At 39.1% G+C, this 25,317-nt stretch overlaps 1 protein-coding gene across 1 annotated transcript in view; it reads left to right on the forward strand.

The window, feature by feature from the left end:
- Positions 1–25,317, forward strand: part of CHP1 (calcineurin like EF-hand protein 1) — a 45,406-nt gene that overhangs the window by 2,662 nt on the left and 17,427 nt on the right. Inside the window, exons 2-4 of the mRNA XM_055316603.1 lie at positions 5,675–5,747; positions 19,509–19,589; positions 23,585–23,712. Of these exons, the coding sequence (XP_055172578.1) occupies positions 5,675–5,747; positions 19,509–19,589; positions 23,585–23,712 (282 nt within the window). The remainder of the gene's footprint in view (positions 1–5,674; positions 5,748–19,508; positions 19,590–23,584; positions 23,713–25,317) is intronic.

Here is a 25,317-nt window from a genome sequence, read left to right on the forward strand (position 1 = left end):
ATTGATGATTATATTTAAACATCTTTTCCAGGCAGTCTTAAGTTGATTAGAATTCATGCATGACTGGTTTAGCCGGTATTTGAAATGTAATCTCTTAAGTGTTTGGCAAACTCATTCTAGGTAAGAATTACCTGTAAGCCTCAGTTTCATCATCTATAAATGGGAATAATAATAGTACCTATTTTCCAGGATTCTTATGAGGATTAAATGAGAGAAATTATGTGAACTACTTAGAATAGTGCTTGATATTTAAGTACTAGGTAAGTGTCAGCTATTATTTTGAACCATAGATGATAATCATCTTATTGGGAAAATATTTGTATGTGCTAGTTATAAAACTGTCTAGGGCTATATAAGTGGAGAGGTTACAGCATTTATGCTTTTCCTATTTTCAGGGACCATTGGACTAGAAATAAGTCATTTCCCCAGCTCTAGAAATAAAACATTTAAAGGAATGGAAATCTTGATGTTGCTAACAGTTTAAAAAACATTATCTAGGGGGATCCCTGGGTGGCTCAGCGGTTTTGCGCCAGCCTTTGGCCGAGGGCACAATTCTGGAGTCCCAGGATCGAGTCCTGTGTCGGGCTCCTGGCATGGAGCCTGCTTCTCCCTCTCCCTCTGCCGGTGTCTCTGCCTCTCTCTCTCTCTCTCTCTCTCTCTCTCTCTCTGTCTCTGTCTATCATGAATAAATAAAAATAAATTTTAAAAAGATCTAAAAAAAAAATCTGAAACTTTATTTTTTAAAGATTTTATTTATTCATCAGAGACAGAGAGAGAGAGAGAGAGAGAGAGAGAGAGAGAGAGAGAGGCAGAGACACAGGCAGAGGGAGAAGGGACTGAAGGTGGTGCTAAACCCCTGAGCCACTCAGGCTGCCTTAAAACATTTTTAATTAAAAAAAATTTTTTTGAGAGATTGCCATTGTGTAGGGGGAGGGGCAGAGAGAGAGAGAGAAAATCTTTAGTAGTCTCCACACCCAGTTTGGAGCCCTTTGCAAGGCATAATCTCCCAACCCTCAGGGATCCTCAGCTCAGGTCCCCATTCATTTAATTTTAGTCTCTAGTTCTGGTATGTGTCATGTGGTATGGGGACAAAGTTGAACAGGTTTTGGAAGTAAGTTTTAGGGCATGATCCCAGAGATCCGGGATCCAATCGAGTCCCACGTCAGGTGGACTGCATGGAGCCTGCTTCTCCCTCTGCGTATGTTTCTGCCTCTCTCTCTCTCTCGTGTCTCTCATGAATAAATAAATAAATAAATAATAAAATATTTTTTAAAGGTATAGATTTCTTCATGTATCCTGAGAATAGGAATTTTTTCTCTACGTAACCTCAGTACTGTATCACACCTAAGAAAATTGGCAATAATTTAAAAATATTATCTACCATTTAGTCCATATTCAGATTTCCCCAATTATAAAAAAGTGATTTGTTGTTACATTGTTTTAATGTCTTTTAAAAATATTTTATTTATTCATGAGAGACACAGAGAGAGGAGGCAGAGACACAGGCAGAGGGAGAAGAGAAGCTGGCTCCACACAAGGAGCCCGATGCGGGACCTAATCCTGGACCCCAGGATCACACCCTGAGCCAAAGGTAGATGCTCAACTGCTGAGCCACCCAGGCTTCCCTTTCTTACTCCCTTTTCATTTTATTTTTCTCTCTGTCACTCCTGCCTAGTGCTTGCTACTTCTCTAAAATGCCTTCCTCTTCTGAGCATGAGGTAGTGATAATAGATTTGTAGTCAAATTGGGAGGATCTTTCAAGTAATCTTTCAACAGTATAAAATAATTATGTGCCCATTAGGGGAGAAAAATATAGCTTGATTCAAGACATGACCATGTGCAAAGTCAAGAGACTTCCTTTGAATTACTGAGAATTGGTGCAGGTTTAGGGCGCCTTCCTGTTAGCGTCGTGCCGTCTGGTGAGAATAGTTTACTGGAATCTTGTCCTGCCTTCTTTTATGGCAGGTCCGATGCTTTTCTGCTCCTTGAAGTTGCTCTCAGCTCTATACCTTGGAGATTGCTTTTTATTCTCTGTCATGGTGAATTTAGCATGTAAATTAAAGCTTGCTTTCCTCCTCCTCCTCCTCCTCCTCCTCCTTCTCTTTTCTTCTTATTAAACATTAGTTCTGAAGTTTAGGACATAGATTGACATTTGACCATATTGTTTTAAAAGCGGACATTTGATTGTACATTTCTTTTTTAAAGATTTTTATTTACTTATTTGAGAGAGAGAGGACACAAGCAAAGGGGAGGAGCAAAGGGAGAAGCAGACTCCCTGCTGAGCAGGGACTCCCACCAGAGGCTCAGTCCCAGGACTCTGAGATCATGACCTGAGCCAAAGGCAGAGGCTTAACCTACTGAGACATCCAGGCACCCCTGCCCTGGTTGTACATTTCTCCACCGATTTCCATGTAACCCCCTTCCTTCTAGAAGATCACAGGTTTTATCATTCACAAAAATTTGTGAAGTATTCCACATATTTTTTAAACTATTTATTTGATTGTTTGTTTGTTTGTTTATTTATTTCAGAAAGAGAGTGCACATGTGAGGAAAGAGGGGCAAAGGGAGAGAATCTTCAAGCAGGATACCTCTCCACCCCCCAGCATGGAGTGCTTTGCAGGGTTCTGTCCCACAGCCCATGAGATCATGACCTGAGCTAAAAGCAAGAGTCGGATACTTAACTGACAAAGCTACGTAGGTGCCCCAAGCATTCCATATTTTTAAGGAAACCAGCCATAAGCTAACCTTTTTTTCTGAAATCTGGAATGTAATACCATACCAGCACTTAGTAAGGAAATTTTCAGAATCATACTTAAATAGGTTTCAATGTCTAGTTCTTTGAGATAATTTAGATTAGAAAGATATCTTGGTTCATTTGTTAGTTAAAGGGGTTGGACTAAATGACGACATTCCAGCCAGTTTTAAAATTGTTATTGATAGCTATACATATTATATATACACATACTGAATTTCTAGAAGAAATTACAAAAAACTGGTAATAGTGTTTGCTTCTGGCAAGGGAAACTGGGGGATTTGGTTGTTAAAGAGACTTCATTTTGTACACTCTTGTACTATTTGCATATTTACTATGTGTATGGATTATCTTCTCAAATTAAAAAAAAGGTACCAGCGTGACTTAATCCATAGAGCTTGTGACTCTTACAGGGCTGTGAGTTTGAGCTCCATGTTGGGTATAGAGATTACTTAAAAATAAAATCTTAAAAAAAAACCCAAATTAGTATAAAAAGAAATACAATTGAATGTTTTCCTTATTAGAAGGAATCTGAAAAATACAGTAGTCTAAGTACTAAAAACTGATCCAGGGGTGGTTGGGTAGCTCAGTTAGTTGCACATCTACCTTTGACTCTGGTCGTGGTCCCAGCATCCTGGGATTGAGCTCTGCATGGGTTCCCTCACCCCCTCAGCAGGGAGCCTGCTTCTCCCACTCTCTCTGCCTGCCTCTCCCCCATGTTCTCTTGATGTCAAATAAATAAATAAATAAATAAATAAATAAATAAATAAATTCTTAAAAAAAATGAAAACTGATCCAGTGGACTAAATATTCTGCCATTATTAAGAAGTACTCCAAAGGAATATAGAAAAATAATGAGTGAATAAATGAAAAACTATTCCAAGTATGGAAAGTATACAAGTGACTGATATTAGATGGTACTTAAAGAAATGAAAACAGTGGTATTGAGATTGTGAACAAATTTTGTTTTTCAAAAAATCTTTTGGGAAAGTTAGTCATTCTTTAACTGACTTATTTTTGTTAAACTAAAGGGAACTTCAGTTCTAGAGCAGTCTTTGAGGCCAGAGGCCACAGCCAGGGTAAACAGGTCAGGTTCCTGAAGAAAATGTCTGTAGCTGCCAGTCAGGAGAAAGGTGGAGATTAGTTAGTGCAGCAGTAAAACTGTACCTCCAGGCTCAGAGTGTAAGGATGATGATGATAATGGCTAATCTGGAGTTCTTACATTGTACTAGACACTTTGCCAAGCCCTTTCCTCTCCTGGACTGATGTAGTTCTCTCCACAGCCCCTTTTGCTCACCCCTAAGTAGGCGGTGGTGCCATGAATGGGATCAGTCTGTTACCTGACCCTTACCAGAGAGCTTGGCCGGGCAGTAGGTCCACTCAGTGCCTGGCACCTGCTGGCTCCTTGCTGGCTGGGATTGATTCTTCTCTGCTGTGTTTGGAGAGCTAGTACCCAACAGCCCAGCTTGGAATGAAATCTGATGCTGAAGAATTCACTGCTGCGCCTAGTGTGTCCTCTCATCCTAGCTCTAGGCCATTCACTTCCTGCTTCTCCCGCTGTGCCCCGGTTTACTTTGTCCCATTGTTCCTAAAACTGCAAGTAGGTTTTGTTGAACTGGGGGAGGAGGGCTACTATCAGAATGCTTTTAGCCATCCCCTTAAACCCCTAAAGGCACAGTGGAGGACAAAGTCCACACTTACCACACCCTTTTTGGCTTTTGTCTTTTCTTTTTTGATAATTCTCCTTTTTCTTCCCTCCTAGTTCCCATCAGCCAAGAAGCTAAACTGTTCCGCAGAAATTCTTTTTTTTGTATTTTCAAATTCTTACTGTGTATCTGCGCTTCTTGCCTCATTTTAATGGCCAGCTTGTGCTTGAGTTAAAAAATGAGGAAAAAAAGCTTCCTTGTAGATACCATCTGATGATAACCTGATCTTTTTACAGATTGCCTAATTTGCTTTCTGGGAGCCCATTCCTTTACTGGGAGCTTAGTGGAGCTCATGTAATTACAGAAAAGAGGCTGACATGACCCTGTGATCTTTTACCTAAATGTCAGTTCCTAAGGAAGGAGAAAGCCACTGATGGTTGGTACAGGAGCAAACCAGATTTTAAAAATAGAATCTGCCTGAAGGGCATCTGGCTGGCTCAGTTGGTAGGGCTTGCAACTCAAGATCTCAGGGTTGTGAATTCAAGCTCTACCATGCGTGTAGAGATTCTTTAAAAATAAAATCTTTGAAAAAATAAAATAAAATAAAAATAGAATCTGCCCCAGTCTTTAAGTGTCGTCAACCAGCCTGATATTGCCAGCCTGAAACAGCAAACTAATTGGTATGTTTTTAATCAAAGCATCCATTTTCAGAGCTTCCAAGTCAAGTGAAAAGGTCAAAAAAATAAAAGGTGAAAGTTTCACAGTTTCCTTTTAAACTAAATTCGGCTTTGTTAATCTTAGCCACTTGACATTTTAAGTGGCTAAATCCTAATGAAAAACCTAGAATTTTGAGTGCTTTCAATTTATTTTCTAACTTCTTTCTTTAGCTTTTTAATTTCTTTTTTTTTTTTAAGATTTTATTTATTTATTCATGAGAATACACAGAGAGGAGAGAGAGGCAGAGACACAGGCAGAGGGAGAAGCAGGCTCCATGCAGGGAGCCTGATGTGGGACTCAATCCCGGGTCTCCAGGATCACGCCCTGAGCCATAGGCGGCGCTAAACCGCTGAGCCACCAGGACTGCCCCAGCTTTTTAATTTCTGTTTTGAAACTCTAGAAAGGAGTTAGACTTGAGATATCTCCCCATTTTATTCTCTCTGAAATGTATGGTGGTGTGCTGGGACCAGAAAGGTAGTTGACTTCTGAAGGGCCATGCTTGAGTTCAGTTTGAGTGGAGGGTGACTTCTCCCAATGGGACTAATTTTGTGTTCTTTAGTTTCCCACAGTCAGATCACCCGCCTCTACAGCCGGTTCACCAGCCTGGACAAAGGAGAGAACGGGACTCTCAGGTAGGCAGTTCCCATCTTTTTTCTGGGCCAATGTCTGACCAGGTGCCTTTATCCCCAGGGTAGAGGTGATAGGCATCTAGAGCACAGAGAGCAGGAACCATTTCTCTTCCCTGTCTTTGAGCATCATGGATTCAGAAGGAAATTCAGTTAAGCAGAAGAATGACATTACATTTATCACTAAGTGTCTTCTGCCTTACTCTTAACTCTCCTTGGTGGGACGCCCGGGTGGCTCAGCGGTTGAGCATCCGCTTTCGGCCCAGGTCGTAATCCTGGAGTCCCGGGATCGAATCCCATATCGGGCTCCCTGCATGGAGCCTGCTTCTCCCTCTGCCTGTGTCTCTATGTCTCTGCCTCTCTTTCTGTGTCTCTCATGAATAAATAAATAAAATCTTAAAAAAACAAAACAAAATAAAAACTCTCCTTGGTTTGAGAGTGGTCATTGTTCTGGTCCTGGGAACATCCTTTTGAGAATTTCAGCTCTCTCTGCTTGAGTTTTCCCATGACCTTTCATCAAACATGTTAGCTTTCAGAAGATTGGCTCATACATAGCAATCCAAGGTGGTCTAGATTGTTTCACCCTCTCCTCTCATTTCCAAATCCAGCCCCATAATCCTAAGGTACACCACTCTGTATATATTAATGTTAGATAAGATATTGAGTGTTTTTGTCTAGAGCAGTGGTTCTCAACTGAGAGCTCTTTTGCCCCTAGGCAACAAAATATCTGGAGATGTTTTTGATTGTCATGACTGAGGTGTGATGTTGATGTCTGGTATGTAGAAGCCAGGAATGCAGCTAAAAGTCTTAGACAGGACAGCCCCCTATCCCCTGCCCACAACAAAGAATTATTCTTCTCTAAATATCAAATATGTCAAAGTTAAGACACTCTGGTCTAGAGTTAATTACATGATTTCAGAGTAATGTGATATTGTTCCACTTCATATTTGACTTATTATAGTCCAATGAAATTTCTCCTTACCATTACCTCCCACCCAACTCTCAGTAGCAAGCTCAGCTTTGACTAATATAGAATGAAGCTATTAGCTTTTCTAATGGCTGGCAGGAAGCAAGAGGTAGTTTAGGAATTCTTTGGAAGACTTCTAGCACAGTTGTGGGATGTGGTATAAAGAGGGAAGGAATATAGTTGCTAAGCCTTTGTACATACTCCTCAGGCAGAAATGCTAGAGAATGCTGGTAAATCCATAGGGCCAAAAAAAAAAAAAAATCCATAGGACCGTGTTTGTGCAGGCCAAAATTTGCTCTCACTGGAAGCTGGGATGGACTCAAAGTATACTGTATAATCATTAATGTCAACAACTATGAATGCCTACCATGTGCAAAGACCACACTGGGCGCTTTTTCTTCTTTTTTTATATTGAGGCAAATACACATAATATAAAATTTACCATTTTAAAGTATGCGATTCATTGGCATTAAGTGCATTCATATTGTTGTATAACCATTACTACTGTCTAGTTCCAGAACCTTTTCATCACTCCAGATGAAACCTTGTACCCAATAAGCAGTCATTTGTAATTCAGGGGCAACCACTAGTCTACTTTTCTTCTCTCTCTGCACATTTCATGTAAAATGGAATCATACAGGGCAGCCCTGGTGGCTCAGTGGTTTAGCACTGCCTTCAGCCCAGGGCGTGATCCTGGAGGCCCGGGATCGAGTCCCATGTCGGGCTCCCTGCGTGGAGCCTGTTTCTCCCTCTGCTTGTGTCTCTGCCTCTCTCTCTCTCGCTCTGTATCTCTCATGAATAAATAAATAAAATCTTAAAAAAAAATGGAATCATACAGTAAGTGGCCTTCTATGACTGGCTTCTCTCATTTAACATGGTGTTTTTCAAGATTCTTTGACAATATAGCATGTATCAGTACTTCATTCCTTTTTATGGCTGAATAATATTCCATTGTATGTCTATATTGCATTTTGCTTATCTGTTGATAAGTTGATGGTCATTTGGGTTTTTTACACTTTTTGACTATTATAGTGTTTCTATGAACATTTTTGTATGGACATTTGTTTTTGTTTTTTTTTTTAAGATTATTTTATTTATTTATTCATGAGAGGCACAGAAAGAGAGGCAGAGACACACAGACAGAGGGAGGAAAAGCAGTCTCCATGCAAGGAGCCTGATGTGGGACTCGATTCCTGGAATCTAGGATCACGCCCTGAGCCAAAGGCAGACGCTCAACCACTGAGCCACACAGGCGTCCTGTGTGGATATACGTTTTAATTCTCATTCAACTTATCCTAAGGAGTAGTATTGTGGGCCATATGGTAATTTTATGCTGAATTTATTGAAGAACACCAAATTGTTTTCCTCAGAGGCTGCACTGTTTTACATTCCCACCTGCAATGAATGTATTGAGGGTTCAAACTTCTCCACATCTTCAACACTTAGTGTCTTTTATTTTTTTATTATTTTTTTGTCTTACTGTCTTTTAATGCTAACTATCTTGGTAGGTGTGAATGGTAAATCATTGTGGTTTTGATTTGTGTTTCCCTGCTGGCTGTTAATATTGAGCATCTTCTCATGCTTAACCATTTGTATGTCTTCTTTGGAGAAATGCCTATTCAAGTCCTTTCCCTATTTTTTATTTGGTTTGTTTTTTTTGTTATTGAGTGCTAAGAGTTCTTCCTATATTCTAGATACTAGATCCTTATGAAATACGAGATTTGCAAATACTTTCTCCTATTCTGTGGATTATCTTTTCACTCCCTTTGTAGTATTCTTTTTTTTTTAATTTTTATTTATTTATGATAGTCACAGAGAGAGAGAGAGAGAGAGAGAGAGAGAGAGAGAGAGAGAGAGGCAGAGACATAGGCAGAGGGAGAAGCAGGCTCCATGCACCGGGAGCCCGACGTGGGATTCGATCCCGGGTCTCCAGGATCGCTAAACCGCTGCGCCACCCAGGGATTCTTTGAAGCACAAAAGTTTTAAATTTTGATGAAGTCTAATTTATCTAATTTCTCTTTTGGTCTGTGTGCTTTTTGATGTCATATCTAAGAAACCATTGCCAAATCCAAGGTCATGAAAATTATGTCTATATTTTCTTCTAAGAGTTGTATAGTTTTAGCTTTTCTATTTAGGTCCTTGACACATTTAATAAAATATATAATAACATTATATAATACATGTTACATATATATATTACATGTATATGTTAAATATATGTATATATTCAAACATTTTTCTGCATGTGGATATCTACCGGTCCTAGTACCATTTGTTGAAGGGACTATGTAATTTTGCACTTGAAAAAATAAATCAGAAGTGCCTGGGTAGCTCAGGCTGTTAAGTATCTGACTCTTAATTTCAGGTCATGATCTCATGGTCATAGGATCGAGCCCCACGTTGGTCTCCAGCCTTAGTGGGAAGTCTGCTTGTGCCTTCTCCCCCCACTTGTGCACTCTCTCTCTTAAATAAATAAGTAAAATCCTAACCAAAAAAAGAAAAAGAAAAAAAAAATGAACCAGACTAGAAATATTTTTTTAAGATTTTATTTTTAAGTAATCCATGCACCTAGTATGAGGCTCAAACTCATAACCCCAAGGTCAAGAGTTGCATGCTCTAAGGACTGAGAGAGCCAGGGGTCCCAAAGGTCTTTTTTTTTTTTTAAGCTCTAATACTTGAGTAATTTACTAGAGTTTGGGATTACATCTCCCTCATAAATTCAGATTTAACCACTGAGTAAAGATATAGAATTCACATTCATTTTGGTATTTTTTTTTTATTTTATTTATTCATTTGAGAGAGATTGAGAGAGCAGGGGAGGGACAGAGAGAGAGGGAGAAGAATCTGAAACATACTCCGCACTGAACACAGAACCCGACTCAGGGCTCTATCCCACGACTCAAGACCATGACCTGAGCCAAAACCAAGAGTCAGATGCTCAACCAACTGAGTCTTCCAGACACCCCCATTTTGAGTCCTTCTCTTTGTGGAAACTGAAAGATATGTAAATGTGTGTGTCTGTTTTAATCACTTTCAATTATTTGCTAGAAAACAATGGAAAGACTCTTACAAAAGGAGCTCTTAGAATGAAAACTTTGCAGGTGTCAGCTAGTATTTACTTGTTCATTAAAATCTAGCTAAGATTTGCTCAATTCCTAAAATACCATTTCATACTCTGTGGAAAGCCAGTTAGTGGGCTAATTCATTCATTTGATATGTATTTATTGACTGGATGTGCTAGGCACTGTTCTCAGTGCTTGTTTCTATGCATTCTTGGTTTGGGAAGAAGTGGTAGAAAGTGATGACATAATTTTTTATTTCATAGTTACCTTGATCTAACTAATTTTTTGTACTCAGCTTTACAAAGCACTAGGTCTTAAATTTGTGCTTTGATCTCCATGTGGTGTGGATTCAAATATGGGAGAAGCCGCAAGTCACCTTGAGTAGAAGAAGAAATTATCTCATTATACCACCTAGTAAACAACTAACACATTATACGTAAATCATTTTTACATATCATGGGTTTCACTCTGGCTTTGCTTCCTAACAATAGCTATCTCTGCCTCTGGCCATCTGTTAGATTGTCCTGTCCCCTTCCTCAGCCACATCTCTTCTACTCCCTCCAGCCTTAGAGAATCCCTGTGGCACTCTAAAGTCTATAGTATGTGTGATATAGCTCTTTCTAGCCTTATCTGCCAAACCCAGCTCAAGTCCTTTCTTGACCTTTCTAGAACCTATCAGGGTGCTTAGCCAAATGCAAGTGACCAGTCTTTTGTTATCTGGAACAGGCCCAGGTTTTCTTCAGATGGCTTTTAGCAGAAATATTTTCCTTTCTACATTTTCTTCACTTTCCTGATGCTCCATGTCTGTGACCAGAAGCCAAATTCTAGAGAGCAAAAGGCTCTACTACTATTCGTAGCATACTTATATTCCTTTTTAATGTTAGTTCCAGTGGGAACATAAAGCAGAAACTATGCAAGGCTTTGGTTAGACATGGAGCTTCTCCAAAATGCTTTCAGAAATTTCCCCCAAAGCGGGATGCCTGGGTGGCTCAGTGGTTGAGCATCTACCTTTGGCTCAGGGTATGATCCCAGAGTCCTGGGATTGAGTCCCACATCGGGCTTCCTGCATGGAGCCTGCTTCTCCCCTTGCCTATGTCTCTGCCTCTCTCTCTCTGTGTGCGTGTCTCTCATGAATAAATAAATAAAATCTTAAAAAAAAAATTTGCCCCAAAGTATATTTTATAGAATACTAGTTTCTTGGTCTACCAATAGGTATTGTATAAAAAGAAAAAAAAAATTATCAAGCTGCCCAGGCTCAGCAGTTTAGCACTGCCTTCAGCCCAGGGTGTGATCCTGGAGACCCGGGATCGAGCCTCACGTTGGGCTCCCTGCATGGAGCCTGCTTCTCCCTCTGCCTGTGTCTCTGCCTCTTGCGTTCTCACTCTCTGTGTCTCTCATGAATAAATAAATAAAATCTTTAAAAAAAAAATTATCAACTAAACTTTATGCAAAGTTTGGTAAGCAAGGTTTAACAGGCTTCTTTTTTTACGGGATTTCCTGGCATCTTTAATATGCTCAAGTGAATTGGGCCCCTTCAAGAAGGGAATTTTTTTGTTTGTTTTGTTTTTTAAAGATTTTTTTTTAAATTTTATTTATGATAGTCACAGAGAGAGAGAGAGAGAGGCAGAGACACAGACAGAGGGAGGAGAAGCAGGCTCCATGCATGGCACCCAATGTGGGACCAGACCCCGGGAATCTGGAATCAGGCCCTGAGCCAGACAGACACTCAACCACTGAGCCACCCAGGCATCCCAAGAAGGGAGTATTGTAAACAGTATTTGCCAATGATTTGCAGTTTACCTATAGACTCTCTTTTTACATGTATCATCTTTCAGATTGGTATTTCATAAAATATAAAAATATACTATAACCTCACAAATCCTTCAGATGCTGTTATTTTGGGTAACGTGTTTCTACCACTGTTGTTGAAATTGATCTTGATATGGCATCTGTCCTATAAAGGGTCTTGCAGTAATCCTTTGTAGGTCAGGTCAAATGAGAATCTATCTGGTCAGCATCTGAATACAAAGATAATTTCATTAGTTAAAATATCTTTTGTACTGGGGCACCCGGGGGGCTCATTCAGTTAGGTGTCTGCCTTTGGTTCAGGTCGTGATTGCAGGTTCCTTGGGATCAAGCCCCATGCACGTCACCTCTCAGCGAGGTCTGCTTCTCCCTCTCCGTCTGTGTCCCCCAAACCTCCATGCTGGCTCTTGAGGTTTGTGTGTTCTCTCTCAAATAAAATCTTTAAAAGAAAAACTAATACCTTCTGTACTGATCTAATGTATGATGTTGGAAGTCAGCATCATGATTACCCATGGTAGAGGGTAGCAGTTAGAGACAAAAGGAGCATGAAGGAGGTGTTTGGGGACAGATCATAATCTGTTTCTTGATTTGGGTACTGGTTATAATCTTAACTTGGTTGAAATTCATCATGCCATATACTTGTGATTTGTACTCTTTTCTATGTCTCTGTTACACTTAAGTAAAAGTTTACTTTAAAAAATTCCCTTTTTGAAAAAAAAATTCCCTTTTTGAGCAATTTTAATATTGACTCTGTCAGATAATACTTTTTCTCAAATTTTACCATGATGAAAAATATTTCTGGATATTAAATCATGCAGGTTAAATTGCCTACAGGGGATAGTGCAAACCAACTAAACTCTGCAAGTAAGTTATTATTGAAAATTGCTAGTTGGCTGTATTGTTACATATCACTTAAGAAAGGATTACCTATAAATTTCAGGAGCTTGTGTCCTGAATGATAGCCATTTATTTCCTCAAACACTGAGTGCTGCTTTAAAAAAAATTTTTTTTTAACACTGAGTGCTTTTGAGTTTCACTTTCTTGTTAGTTTATCCAGAGGACAGATGATTTCAGTGTCCTGCACAATCACTTGCTTTGTTCACACTTGTATCAGTCATATCAGAACGAAGTTTCACAGATGAGAACTGTGATGCCAGTCTAATTCTCACCTTATAATAGATAATCTTTTTTTTCCTCTCTGAAACCTTCAAAGAATCTCCTTTTGATGTTCTGAAACCTCACAAAAATGTACCTTTTTGTGGGTTATTTTTCCTTATTCATTGCTCAGTGTTAGATGAATCTTCTTACTCCAAAAATTTGTCCTTTAGGGGTACCCGGGTGGCTCAGTTGGTTGAGTGTGTCTGCTTTTGGCCCGGGTTGTGATCCTGGAGTCCTGAGATCAAGCTCCACATCGAGCCCCTGCATCATCGGCTCCCTGCTCAGCAAGGAACCTGCTTCTTGCTCTCCTTCAGCCTGCTGCTCTGCCAACATATGTGCTCACTCGCTCGCTTGCTCTCTCTCTCTTTCTCTCTCTCTGACCAAATAAATGAATAAAAAATCTTAAAAATATGTCCTTTAGCTGGGAAGTTTTCTTCTGTTATTTCTTTTATTATTTCCTCTTCCTTTTTTATTTTTATGGCATATCTAATGGCTAGTTATTGGACCACCAAGACAGCTTTTCACTCATAATTCCTGACTGTTTGACTTTTTCCTTTGCTTTCTGGAAGAAATCCTTGAATTTTTTTTTTTTCGGTCCTTTTGACGAACTTTCTTATTAGTCCACAGTCTTATTTTTAACTTCTAAGAACCTTTCTTGTTCTCTGATCTCTGTTCTGCCATAGTAGCTTATTTTTGCTTTATAGATGCAAAAATCTATCAAGTGTCTATTGAATTACTTATTAGAATCTTTCAAAACTTTGTTGTGTTCCCTGAATTATCATTATCTCCATTTGTCTCGATCTTACTCTTTATTTTTTTTATTTTTTATTTTTTAAAAAGATTTTATTTTATTTATTCATAGAGACAGAGAGAGAGAAAGGCAGAGACATAGGCAGAGGGAGAAGCAGGCACCACACAGAGAGCCCCACATGGGACTCGATTCCGGGTCTCCAGGATCACGCCCTGGGCTGCAAGCGGCGCTAAACTGCTGCGCCACCGGGGCTGCCTGATCCTACTCTTTAGTGGTATTAATTTTCCCAAAAGATCTAGTGAGCTTTGGTTGTCCATTCATATTTATGAAAACACCTGCATGGACTACTGTAGAAAACTGGCATAGATTTGTTTATGGTTGGTTTCTCCACAGGTCTTTCCTGGATAGAAGGGCTGACTTCAAGCCCTCTATTCTCTGAGCAGGGCTAGTAAGTTGGTAGACTTCCCTTTAGGGTATGTGGTCAAGGAGGAAAGGAACAGATTTATGATATTCTTTCCCCAAATAAAAGGACTATTCTTTGGAGGCCACCTCCCATATTTGGTTGCAGCCCTGTCCAGGTTGGTCTTCCCATTTCTTTCCGAAACACTTCTCCACTTTTTGCCTGGGGACAGATGGTTTTATATTCTTAGGATAGCAGCAGGCAGCTGGTCTGTTCTTTAAAAATTCCTTTAATTAATTATTCTGGGGATCCCTGGGTGGCGCAGCGGTTTGGCGCCTGCCTCTGGCCCAGGGCGCGATCCTGGAGACCCGGGATCGAATCCCACGTCGGGCTCCCGGTGCGTGGAGCCTGCTTCTCCCTCTGCCTATGTCTCTGCCTCTCTCTCTCTCTCTGTGTGACTATCATAAATAAATAAAAAAAAATTTAAAAAAAAAAATTAATTATTCTGAATACTTATTCCCTTACCTGGCACCTTAGTGTGGTACCTTGTTGAAATTCTGCAAGAAGAATGGTTGTTAACTCTGCCGCAGCCTTTTCATGGGCCCTCTACTAACTAGAGTGACCTAATTGTCACTGCATTTGCATTTATTTTCTGACTTCCAGAATTTGTCACAATCTGTTGTTTACTAGCACACTCCTCCCACCCTGGTTGTTTATGTCAGGGATATATTCCCATTTGTATGTTTCTGCTGACATTTCAGGGGGTTTTAGAGAATGAGAGAAGGTAAATGTGTACGTGCCCACTGCCACTGTGTTCAACCAAAAAAATCACATGCAGCCTTGCAGATTAGCCAGTCTGACCCTGGAATGCTAAAACAACTAGCAAAGACTGGATTTGGCACCTTTTGACAGTTTACATTAAAACAATCCAATCAAGACAACAAAATTCTATTTTTAATTATTTAATTTTAAAAAGACTTTTATTTATTTATTCATGAGAGACAGAGAGAGAGAGAGGCAGAGACACAGGCAGAGAGAGAAGCAGGCTCCGAGAGAGAGAGAGAGGGAGAGAGAGAGAGGCAGAGACACAGGCAGAGAGAGAAGCAGGCTCCATGCAGGGAGCCCGATGTGGGACTTGATCCTGGGACTCCGGGATCATGCCCTGAGCCAAAGGCAGATGCTCAACCACTGAACCTCCCATGCATCCCACAAGTAATAGATTTTAATATCCTCATTATGTATATGTCATCTCACCATCGGCCCAGGTCCTGAAATACAAAGTTAGCTGTGAGACTGATTCTTCCAAGTAAGAGAAGGAACCTCCACATAGTGAAGATCAGCATAGAGGGCTGGTGCTTCTGGTTACTAAAGGTCTCTCAAACATTTCTGTGCCTATGAAGGTCTGGAAAACCACTCTTCTTGGGGAATTTCTTATCCACAAAGAATTCTGTTAAATGTGATTCTGTTCTCAGACTTGCCTACTTCCAGTTAAAATATCTTTTAAGATTTTATTTATTTATTCATGAGAGACACAGAGAGAGGCAGAGGCAGAGGGAGAAGCAGGCTCCATGCAGGGAGCCTGATGTGGGACTCGATCCTGGCACTCTGGGATCACTCCCTGAGCTGAAGGCAGATGCTCAACTGCTGAGCCACCCAGGCACCCCTAAAATATCTTTTTTTAAGATATGTTTGAGGAGAATAAATATCTTTTATTTTTTATTTTTTTAAATTTTATTTTAATTTTAATTTTTTTATTTTTTATTTTTGGGTCAGCGCCCATGGAATAAATATCTTTGAGGAAGATTTTCCTAAGTATGCTATAAGGTAGAATATAATATTGACATGCTCTTTTATGAGTACACATTTTGGACAAATCTTACTTGTGTATGGGCTGCTTGGAGTATATATTTTTCTCTATTAAGTTAGTAGACAAATTTAAGAAGCTAAGTTTTAGAAAAATTGCCCAGATGATCTCCTTTCTACTATAGAACAATTAATTGTGTATTGTGTATTGTGTATTGTTTAGGAGTTTACAAAGATTGTTTTATACTGTTTATTTATTTACTCCATTCATTCATTCATTCATTCATTCATAAGAGACATAGAGAGAGAGGCAGAGACATAGGCAGATTGAGAGAAGCAGGCTCCCTGCGGGGATGAAGACCTGAGCCAAAGGCAGACGCTCAACCACTGAGCCACCCAGGTGCCCTTGTACTCTTTCATTTTAAGTTTGATACCATCAACAGTATTCCTCTTGGTCTTATAGAACTGCATTGTATATACAATTTAAATTGCAAGAGTAGAGTTTTGGTTTTTTTTTTTTTTAAGTGTTAAAGGACAGGTTTAGGTCTTACTGACGTTGGAATTTCAAGACTGGATCCCTTTTAAGACTGAAATTCAGGCTAGGTTATACACTCACCACCTGATACTAGACTAGACCCAGTATTTAAACTGTGCCTTTTTTTCAGCTAAAATTACTCCAGCTTGTTAGACATTAAGCTGAAGTATGTGGCTTTGCAATTCAAATGAGCCTTAATCTTCATTTAAAAGAGAGTAGTCATTGTTTCTTAACCTCTGTCAAAGAAGAGGAACCATTTTTGGTGATAATGTGGACTTTGTATTACTGGAACGTATTATGTAATAAGAGCTTAGTACGTGTTTGTTGAATTAAATAATCAGGACTTGAGTAATTATCTTTTATCATCTTAAGCAATGGCTTCTTCTGGTTCATTCACTGATGTAAACATTACCCTAAGTGATCAAGGAAGATTAGAATCTAGAGTTATTTCAGAGCTTTGTACTCAGTCCCGTAGGTCAGTTTCTACCTACGTGTCACTACCAGATGTGCTGGAGATGAGCTTCTTGAATTAATTCAGGACCATCTAAATGTTAAACCATTCTAAGAGAAACAGAGTATTAATATTAAAGGCTTCTGGATAAAAATAGGAACAATTTCATTAGCATTTGTTAATTTTTTTAAAGATTTTATTTATTTATTCATGAGAGACACAGCAAGAAAGAAAGGCAGAGACACAGGCAGAGGGAGAAGCAGGCTCCATGCAGGGAGCCTGATGCGGGACTGATCCCGGGACTCCAGGATCAAGTCCTGGGCCAAAGGCAGGTGCTGAACCACTGAGCCACCCAGGGATCCCCTTCATTAGCATTTAGTACAAAGGGGACAGAGAAATAAATGTTCTCTCTTCTGTTAGTAAAGGTCTTGAAGGCAAGAATCAGGTTTATTTGAATTTTATTTTTATTTTTCTCCTTTTTTCTTTTTTGTCTGGAAATAATTTCAAATTTAAAGAAAAATTCCAAGAAGAATACAAAGAAAGTCCACATACCTGAAATCCAGATTTACCAATTGTTAATATTTTGCCACATACTTCAGTGTGACATTGTTGTGTCAAAGTCAAGAAATTTAGTGTTTTGGGCAGCCCTGGTGGCCCAGCGGTTTGGTGCCGCCTTCAGCCTGGGGTGTGATCCTGGAGACCCAAGATCGAGTCCCACGTTGGGCTTCCTGCACGGAGCCTGTCTGTCTCTCTTTCTCTCTCTCTGTCATGAATAAATAAATAAAATCTTAAAAAAAATTAGCATTGTACTAGTACATAGTACTATTGATATAGTACTATTATATAATCCCATTATTCTGTACGGCCTGTATTCTGTTTTTACCTCTTGGCTCAGTAACGCCCTTTGTAGCAATGTTTTTCCTAGTCTAGATTGTGCATTGAGTTTGGTTTTGTATGTCTCTTTAGCCCCATATGATCTGAAACAATCCTCTGCCTTTCTATGCCCTTCATGACTTTCATTTTTTTGAGGAATACAGCACAGATATATAATAGCTTTATATTCTTGGCACAAAATATCAACTAAGGTGTTTTTAGAAAATACTTACTGAACATTTTTGGGAGAGTACCTTTGAGGAAGTTTAATATGGGAAAGAAGTATGTGCATGTGTGTCTGTCTGGTTTTAAAGATTTATTTATTAAGGTGTATGGGTGGCTCAGTTGGCTGAGAATCTGCCTTTGCCTCAGGTCATAATCCCAGGGCCCTAGGATCTAGCGGAGTCAAGCTCCCTGCACAGTGGGGATTATAAAATAAAACAAAAAATAAAAATTTTCTTTGGGCAGCCCTGGTGGCTAAGCGGTTTAGTGCCACCTTCAGCCCAGGGCCTGATTCTGGAGACCGGGGATCAAGTCCCATGTTGGGCTCCCTGCATGGAGCCTGCTTCTCCCTCTGCCTGTGTCTCTGCCTCTCTTTCTCACTGTGTCTCTCATGAATAAATAAATAAATAAATAAAATCTTAAAAAAAAAAGATTTTATTTATATGAGAGAGAGAGAGCATGCATGAGCAAAGGAGGAGCAGAGGGAGAGAATTTCAAATGGACTCCCCACTAAGTGCAGAATCTGATGCAGCTGGATCCCAAGACCCCGGGATCATGACCTGAACTGAAGTCGGATGCTTAACCAACTAAGCCACCCAGGCACCCCAAGAAGAGTGGTTTGGGTTTTTTTTTATTTTATTTATTAAGATTTTTAAAAAATTATTTATTTGTGAGAGAGGCAGAGACATAGGCTTAGGGAGAAGCAGAGGGAGAAGCAGGCTCCCTGTAGGGAGCCTGATGCAGGACCCTGGGATCATGCCCTGAGCCAAAGGCAGACGCTCAACCACTGAGCCACCCAGATGCCCCAAATTTTATTTTTAAGTAATCTCTACACCCAACATAGAGCTCAAACTCATAACCCTAAGATCAAGAGTCACACTCCACTGACTGAGATAGCCAGGTGCCTCAGAAGTGTTTTGTGTTTTTTGTTTTGTTTTGTTTTAGAAAAAAAGAACATGACCTTTGACTTAAATTTAGATTTAAACCATAGTTCTGCCACTTACTAGCTTCTGTACTTTATCTCACTCTCAGTTTCCTCAACTCAAAAGGTACAGATAAAATGTTGGCTTGAAGAAATTAGATAATGTGTATAAACAGAGTGCCACGTGATGTGTATACAGTGAATGGCAGCTAATAATATTCATTTCAGCATAACTTACAAGTTGAGAGAGGATGACTGCTCTTGCAAGGTTCCAGGCTTAAATACTTCTCTAGCTCTGAGTCTGTAGAAGACATTGGAGAAAAAGCCATATTCAGAGCATGGAAATATGGAAATTGTCACACTTTATTATTTCCTTGGACACTGCCTAAGAATTCCTTGGAATTCATAGTTGTTGTAGGTCTTACAGGGGTACAGGATATTTGCTAACCATACATAAGCTCTGTGGTTTGCATTGGTGTTCACTCTTAAAACTTAATAACTAAGTACAAAATGGTAATGTTCAAAGAATGATTTACAGGGACTGCTCAGTATTTGCTTGTCAGTTGTTTTATTGAAGTAACTTGTGTGCCGAATTCCCTGGAATGTAGCACAGTCAAATCTGGCTTCTTCCACTCCTGAGTTGGTACAAGAAACACTTGGCACCTACTAAAGTGCTATTCTTTGCAGTTATTTGGTGTAATTTGCCACAGAAGTAAATTCCATGAGGTAATATTCTTGCTAGATTGTACTCTTGCATGACTGAATGAGTACATGCTAAGGGCCAGTATTTTTTTAACTCAAGGTGTTTTTTTGGCAGCCGGGAAGATTTCCAGCGAATTCCGGAACTTGCCATCAACCCATTGGGGGACCGGATCATTAATGCCTTCTTTCCAGAGGGGTGAGTCTGTGAGTTGTTGGCTTCCTTTCTGAGGCAAGTCTGGAATAATGTCATTGGTTGGGTCATTTTAGATCATGAGCCTACTGATTATATTGAGCATCCTTAACTTGATCATATATAGAATATCTCTTCAAATAGGTATATGAGCCTATTTTCAAAATGTTGTCCTTTTTTTTTTTTTTTAAAGATTTTATTTATTTATTCATGAGAGACACAGAGAGAGAAAGGCAGAGACAAAGGCAGGGGAAGAAGCAGGCTCCATGCAGGGAGCCCGACATGGAACTCGACCCCGGTCTCTAGGATCACGCCCTGGTCTGAAGGCGGCGCTAAACCGCTGAGCCACCTGGGCTGCCCTCAAAATTCTGTCCTTAATCTCTGTTTACCCTTATGTAAAACTAAAAATTTTTTAAACTTTTATTTGGAAATAATTTCCAATTTCTAGAAAAGTTGCTAAAACTGAAAATAATACAAAGAACTCCTGTATGTCTTTTACCCAGACACATCTATTGTTATATCATTAACATTTTGCCTCAATGGCTTATGCTGTCTGTCTCTCCATTCAAGTCAATGAAAATATAGTCAAGTCACATATATAATTATAAATTTTCTAGTACCCACATAAAAGTAAAAAATAAACAAGTTAAATTAACTTCGTTAATATATATTTTATTTTTCCAATATATTTAAAATATCATTTAATATATAATCAATATTTTGGGACACCTGGGTGGCTCAGAGGTTGAGTGGCTGCATTTGGCTCAGGGTGTGATCCTGGGACCGAGTTCCACATCGGGCTTTGTGCATGGAGCCTGCTTCTCCCACTGCCTATGTCTCTGCCTCTCTCTGTGTCTCTCATGAGTAAATAAATATTAAAAATATATATATATAATCAATATTTTAAATTACTAATACATTACATTCTTTTTAACATAAAGTCTTTGAGATCTTTTTTTTCTAAGATTTTTATTTATTCATGAGAGACACACACAGAGAGAGAGAGAGAGAGAGGCAGAGACACAAGCAGAGGGAGAGGCAGGCTCCATGCAGGGAATGTGACATGGGACTTGATCCTGGGACTCCAGAATCATGTCCTGAGTCAAAGGCAGGGCCTAAACTGCTGAGCCACCCGGGTGTCCCGGAGATTTTTTTTTTTTAATATTTTATTTATTTATTTGAGAGAGAGAGCATGAACAGAGGGGAGTGGCAGGCAGAGGGTAAGGGAGAAACAGGCTCCCCACTGAGCAGGGAGCTTAACATGGGGCTCCATCCTAGAACCCTGGGATCATGACCTGAGCTGAAGGCAGACGCTCAACCCACTGAGCCACCAAGGCGTCCTGATATCAATCATATTCCAATTTTAATCTCCTTTATGTCATTTTCCTCTCATCCAGTATAGGATCCAGTCTGGGTCAGTTTCATGTCTCTTTGGCTTCCTTGAATGTGGAACATTTCCACAACCTTTATTTTTCTTTTACAACATTGGCTAAGGATATAGTCCTCTCTACCACACACACAGTTTGTTGAATAGATTTGGGTTTGTGTAATGTAGAACTAAGCTTTTTTTTTTTTTTAAACTTATTTATTTATTCATGAGAGACATATATATAGAGAGAGAGGCAGAGACACAGGAGGAGGGAGAAGCAGGCTCCACGCTGGGAACCCAACGCGGGACTCGATCCCGGGACCCCAGGACCACGCCCCGGGCCAAAGGCAGGCGCCAAACTGCCGAGCCACCCAGGGATCCCCTGATATGTTTCAGTACCTAATACACTGACTTTAGATTACTGAGTAAATATTTATTGATTTGATTAGGTACCTTTTTCTGAATAAAGCTTATTATATTATATTAAGTAATCTCTTTAACAACTTCTTCCTGGTTCCTCAAGACTTATCTGTATGACCCAAAGGACTTTAAAAAGTTCAGTGGTTGCCAATTTTTTAATAATGACACTAAGTGTCAGTGAGGATATTATCAGATAAAATGGAGAGGAAATTTAAGAACTCTGAACTGAGAACAAAGGAATTTGCAAATTGAAAAGTTGGGCATTCAGTAAAGCTGAGTGACAGAGCGAGAAGAGTAGCAGCAGCTAGTTTATGTGAAGACAGGAATCGAATCAAACTGACACTTGCTGTCTTCGCATTCATGTTGACCATGAGGAATCTCTTGCCCATCTTCATTTTTCTCTCCATAAACTACCCTGTTTGTTTCAGGTGTGGTTTTTATGCTGAATTCTTGAGTTTTTTTCTACTTCCTCCTTAACCCATGCAAAGCATTGACCCTGTCCAGAGATAACTTTCACAACTATGGTTTGTGTCCAAACCTTTTGCAATGAAAAGTAAACCCAATAGAGTCTTTTTGCCAACATTTTTTTCCGAGTTCCATAGTAACCATTGGTTATTAGAAAAAGCAGTTTGTGGGAAGCTTTTTGATTACAGTATCGCTTGCTGTCCTGTGCAATGTTCTGCTAAGGACACTAGGCAAGTGTACATGAGGAAGCCCACACAGGGCTGCACCACTAAACTCTTAGCAAGCTGCCCTTCTGTTCCCTGCTGTAATAAGATACAGATATTCCATTTCTAGGTTTTTTGTTTCTTTATCTAAAGTTGTGCAAGTGGAATTTTTTAAAATGAGATTTGAAAGTGAAGTATTGGCATTTTGTTCCCTTTTACTCAGAGACGTATATCAGTAATATTTGTACTCATTAATATGTTGTTCTGGCATATGACTTAAATCTCATTCCACATTATTCCTTAGACCTACTGCTACATTAGCAATATAGCTAACTTGAGAAACTAACAGTCATTCCTTTGAGTACAGTGGGCTCATGACCTAGCTTTTGAACTCTACCCTTAGAAAGTCTGATCTGTGTGTCTGCCTGGCATTTAAGAGACCTGACATACCTCAACTATTCAGTGAGGCAAGGAAAAACTGGGATTTACTTAACCAGGCAACCTATTCTTTCCATGACTGCCATAAATAAAGAACTATGTCATGTGGGATATTCTTTTTTAATACTAAAGAATGTTGTTCATTCAAGTTTTAGAATTATTTCTCATAGGTTTACTGATTGTGGCATGGTAGAAAGATTTCCTCTAAAAAAAAGAAAGAAAGAAAGATTTCCTCTAGTCTTAAGTACCAGAAAAGCTTTATACATAAGTCTCCTAAATATTATGATCATGAGAAATGGGAAAAAGATCTATCCAATTATGAGGGGATAATAATATCATAAGTAACACAATTATTTTGCAGACATTTAAAATATTTCAAAGTGTTTATATTGATTGGAGACATGCTTAAAAGTTTTAAAAAGCAGGATAGAAAATTGTATATGCAGTATGTTCACAGTTATCCAAAAAGCTTAGAAAAATAAATGGAAAAAAATATGTTAACAATAATTGTAATTGATAGAGCTAAGAGTGTTATTTTTCTACTTCCCCTAAATTTCCAAAAATGTATTTTTGTTATAAAAGCAATAAATATAAACTATTATTATAAATAAACTATTTATTTAAAAGCTGCATTTCCATAGGATACTTTGACCTTAACATATCACTAGGCGTATGTGACTGCAGGGGAAACATGATTGGTGGCTGAGGCTGAGGAGTCATTGGGTTGACATAGCTAATTTACTGCTCCCTAGAGTTTGGAGCAGTGAATTCAAGTCCTGGCTTGCCTGTAACATACCTGGTGCTACTTTGAAATCCTTTTTGGGAAAAAGAGCTATAAGGAACTTTAGTAGGTGACTGTGTTGAGTTCTGTTAACCTCTCTAAGTCTGGTTAATCATTTATAATGTGGGAAAAATAATACCTGCCCCACAAGGTTGGGGTGACACTTAACAAAGGTATTTTATGAGCCCTGAAGAATCGTGCATATGGGGAAAGATGTCATTAAATGGACTTTCAGGCCACTCTAGCTAAACTGTTGCCCGTATATTATTGAGTTAAGAATCACCCCGATTGAGATGGTGTTCTTTTTATTCTGTTTCCCAATCAGAGAGGACCAGGTAAACTTCCGTGGATTCATGAGAACTTTGGCTCATTTTCGACCCATTGAGGATAATGAAAAAAGCAAAGATGTGAATGGACCAGAGCCACTCAATAGCCGAAGCAACAAACTGCACTGTAAGGAGATAAAGTTTTCTGGCTTAAAATATTTGCTTTCATTCCTTACAAATCATTTATTTACTTATTCCTTCATTGAGCGAGCATTTACAAGAGCATAGTGATGAAGAGCTCAAGACTGTGGAATTACACTGACTGGGTTTGATTTCCAGCTCTGCCGCTTTTTCGTCATGTGACTTGGGGCAGATTATTTAAAATCTTTGGGCCTTGGTTTCCTCTTCTGTAAAATGGGAAGTTAAGGGGTTTCACATAAGGATGTTGTGATGATTAAATTAGTTAAAATATGTCAAATGCTTGAAATAGTGCCCAGGAGTAAGAACTTAGCAGCTAATATTATCTTTAAAATTCAGAGAATGCTTACCATGCACCAAGCAGTGTAGTGAGTCCTAGAGCAACAACAGTGAATAAGACCTAGCCCCATCACAAGGAAGAATGGCCATGCTCAGCCTATTTTAGAATTTGATGGATACTGGATAGGAGTTAAGTAGGAGTAGACAGCTGGCTTAGTGCAATATTTAACTTTTGTCCCCCTGCCTCTTGCCTCCTTTCCTTGGCTATTTGTTAGATTTCCCTTTGCCCTTGTTGATTTCTCTATGAGATTGCTCAATCCCTTATAACACTTTTCCAGAAATTGAAATTGAACTTCTCTTTTCATTCAACACAAGTTGAAATGGAAATGTATTACATTGATTGAACCCAGGCTTCTCTTACAAGAGTGCACAGTGATGTACAGAGAAATCTTTGAAGCCACAGAATAAATGGGACCCATCAAGTTTTTATTGGATGACTTAAAGAAAAATAAAAAGCTGTTTTTTTTTAAGATTTTATTTATTTATTTGTGAGAGACACAGAGAGGCAGAGACATAAGTAGAGGGAGAAGCAGGCTCCTTGCAGGGAGCCCGATGTGGGACTCAATCCCCAGACCCAGATGCCCCAAGACTTAAACTTTTAACTTGGGCCACATCCTCAGATTTCCCTGGTTATGGGGCTATGACTTTACTCCTCTCTTGATATTTTAGGTAAAGAGTTTCAGCGCTGAAATAAGTTTTGTTATATAGGACAGGGAAGATTTTTGAACCCAAACAGTAAAATATTGCTCTTCTTTACCACAATATCAGATACCTTAATGAAGAGCAGAAAACTAAGTACAAAGAAAATAATGTAGAAGAAAATAGAACACTGATAGTTCTCAAATGTATTGAATACTTTATGTTAATGGATTCTAATTTCTTCTTTCAAGACTAAATACCATTTGATACAAAATCTGAGTCTCAATGTTTTCAGAGTTTCAGCATTTGTTTAGTACATGTTTGCCTGATTCTGACATTAGCATAATAGAAATTTTCTTATTCATTATTGTCAGACCAGGAATTTAATAATAATTGAAAAAGCCAGCTATAACATAGAATCACAGAAGAGGATATATGGTTTAACATTTTATTTTACCTTAAAATATTTAAGAACACATTCACTGTACAATCTTTTGTACAGTGTGGGACTAAGAGTTTTTTTGGTTTATTTTCATAAAAGTCTGCTGATGGGAGTCATGTGATGTTTTTGTATAGAGCACATCTATAATGTCTAAGATTTCTGGTTACAGTTTCT

Source organism: Nyctereutes procyonoides, unplaced genomic scaffold, assembly GCF_905146905.1.
Source record: "Nyctereutes procyonoides isolate TBG_1078 unplaced genomic scaffold, NYPRO_anot_genome, whole genome shotgun sequence".
In the NCBI taxonomy this organism is placed as follows: Eukaryota; Metazoa; Chordata; class Mammalia; order Carnivora; family Canidae; genus Nyctereutes; species Nyctereutes procyonoides.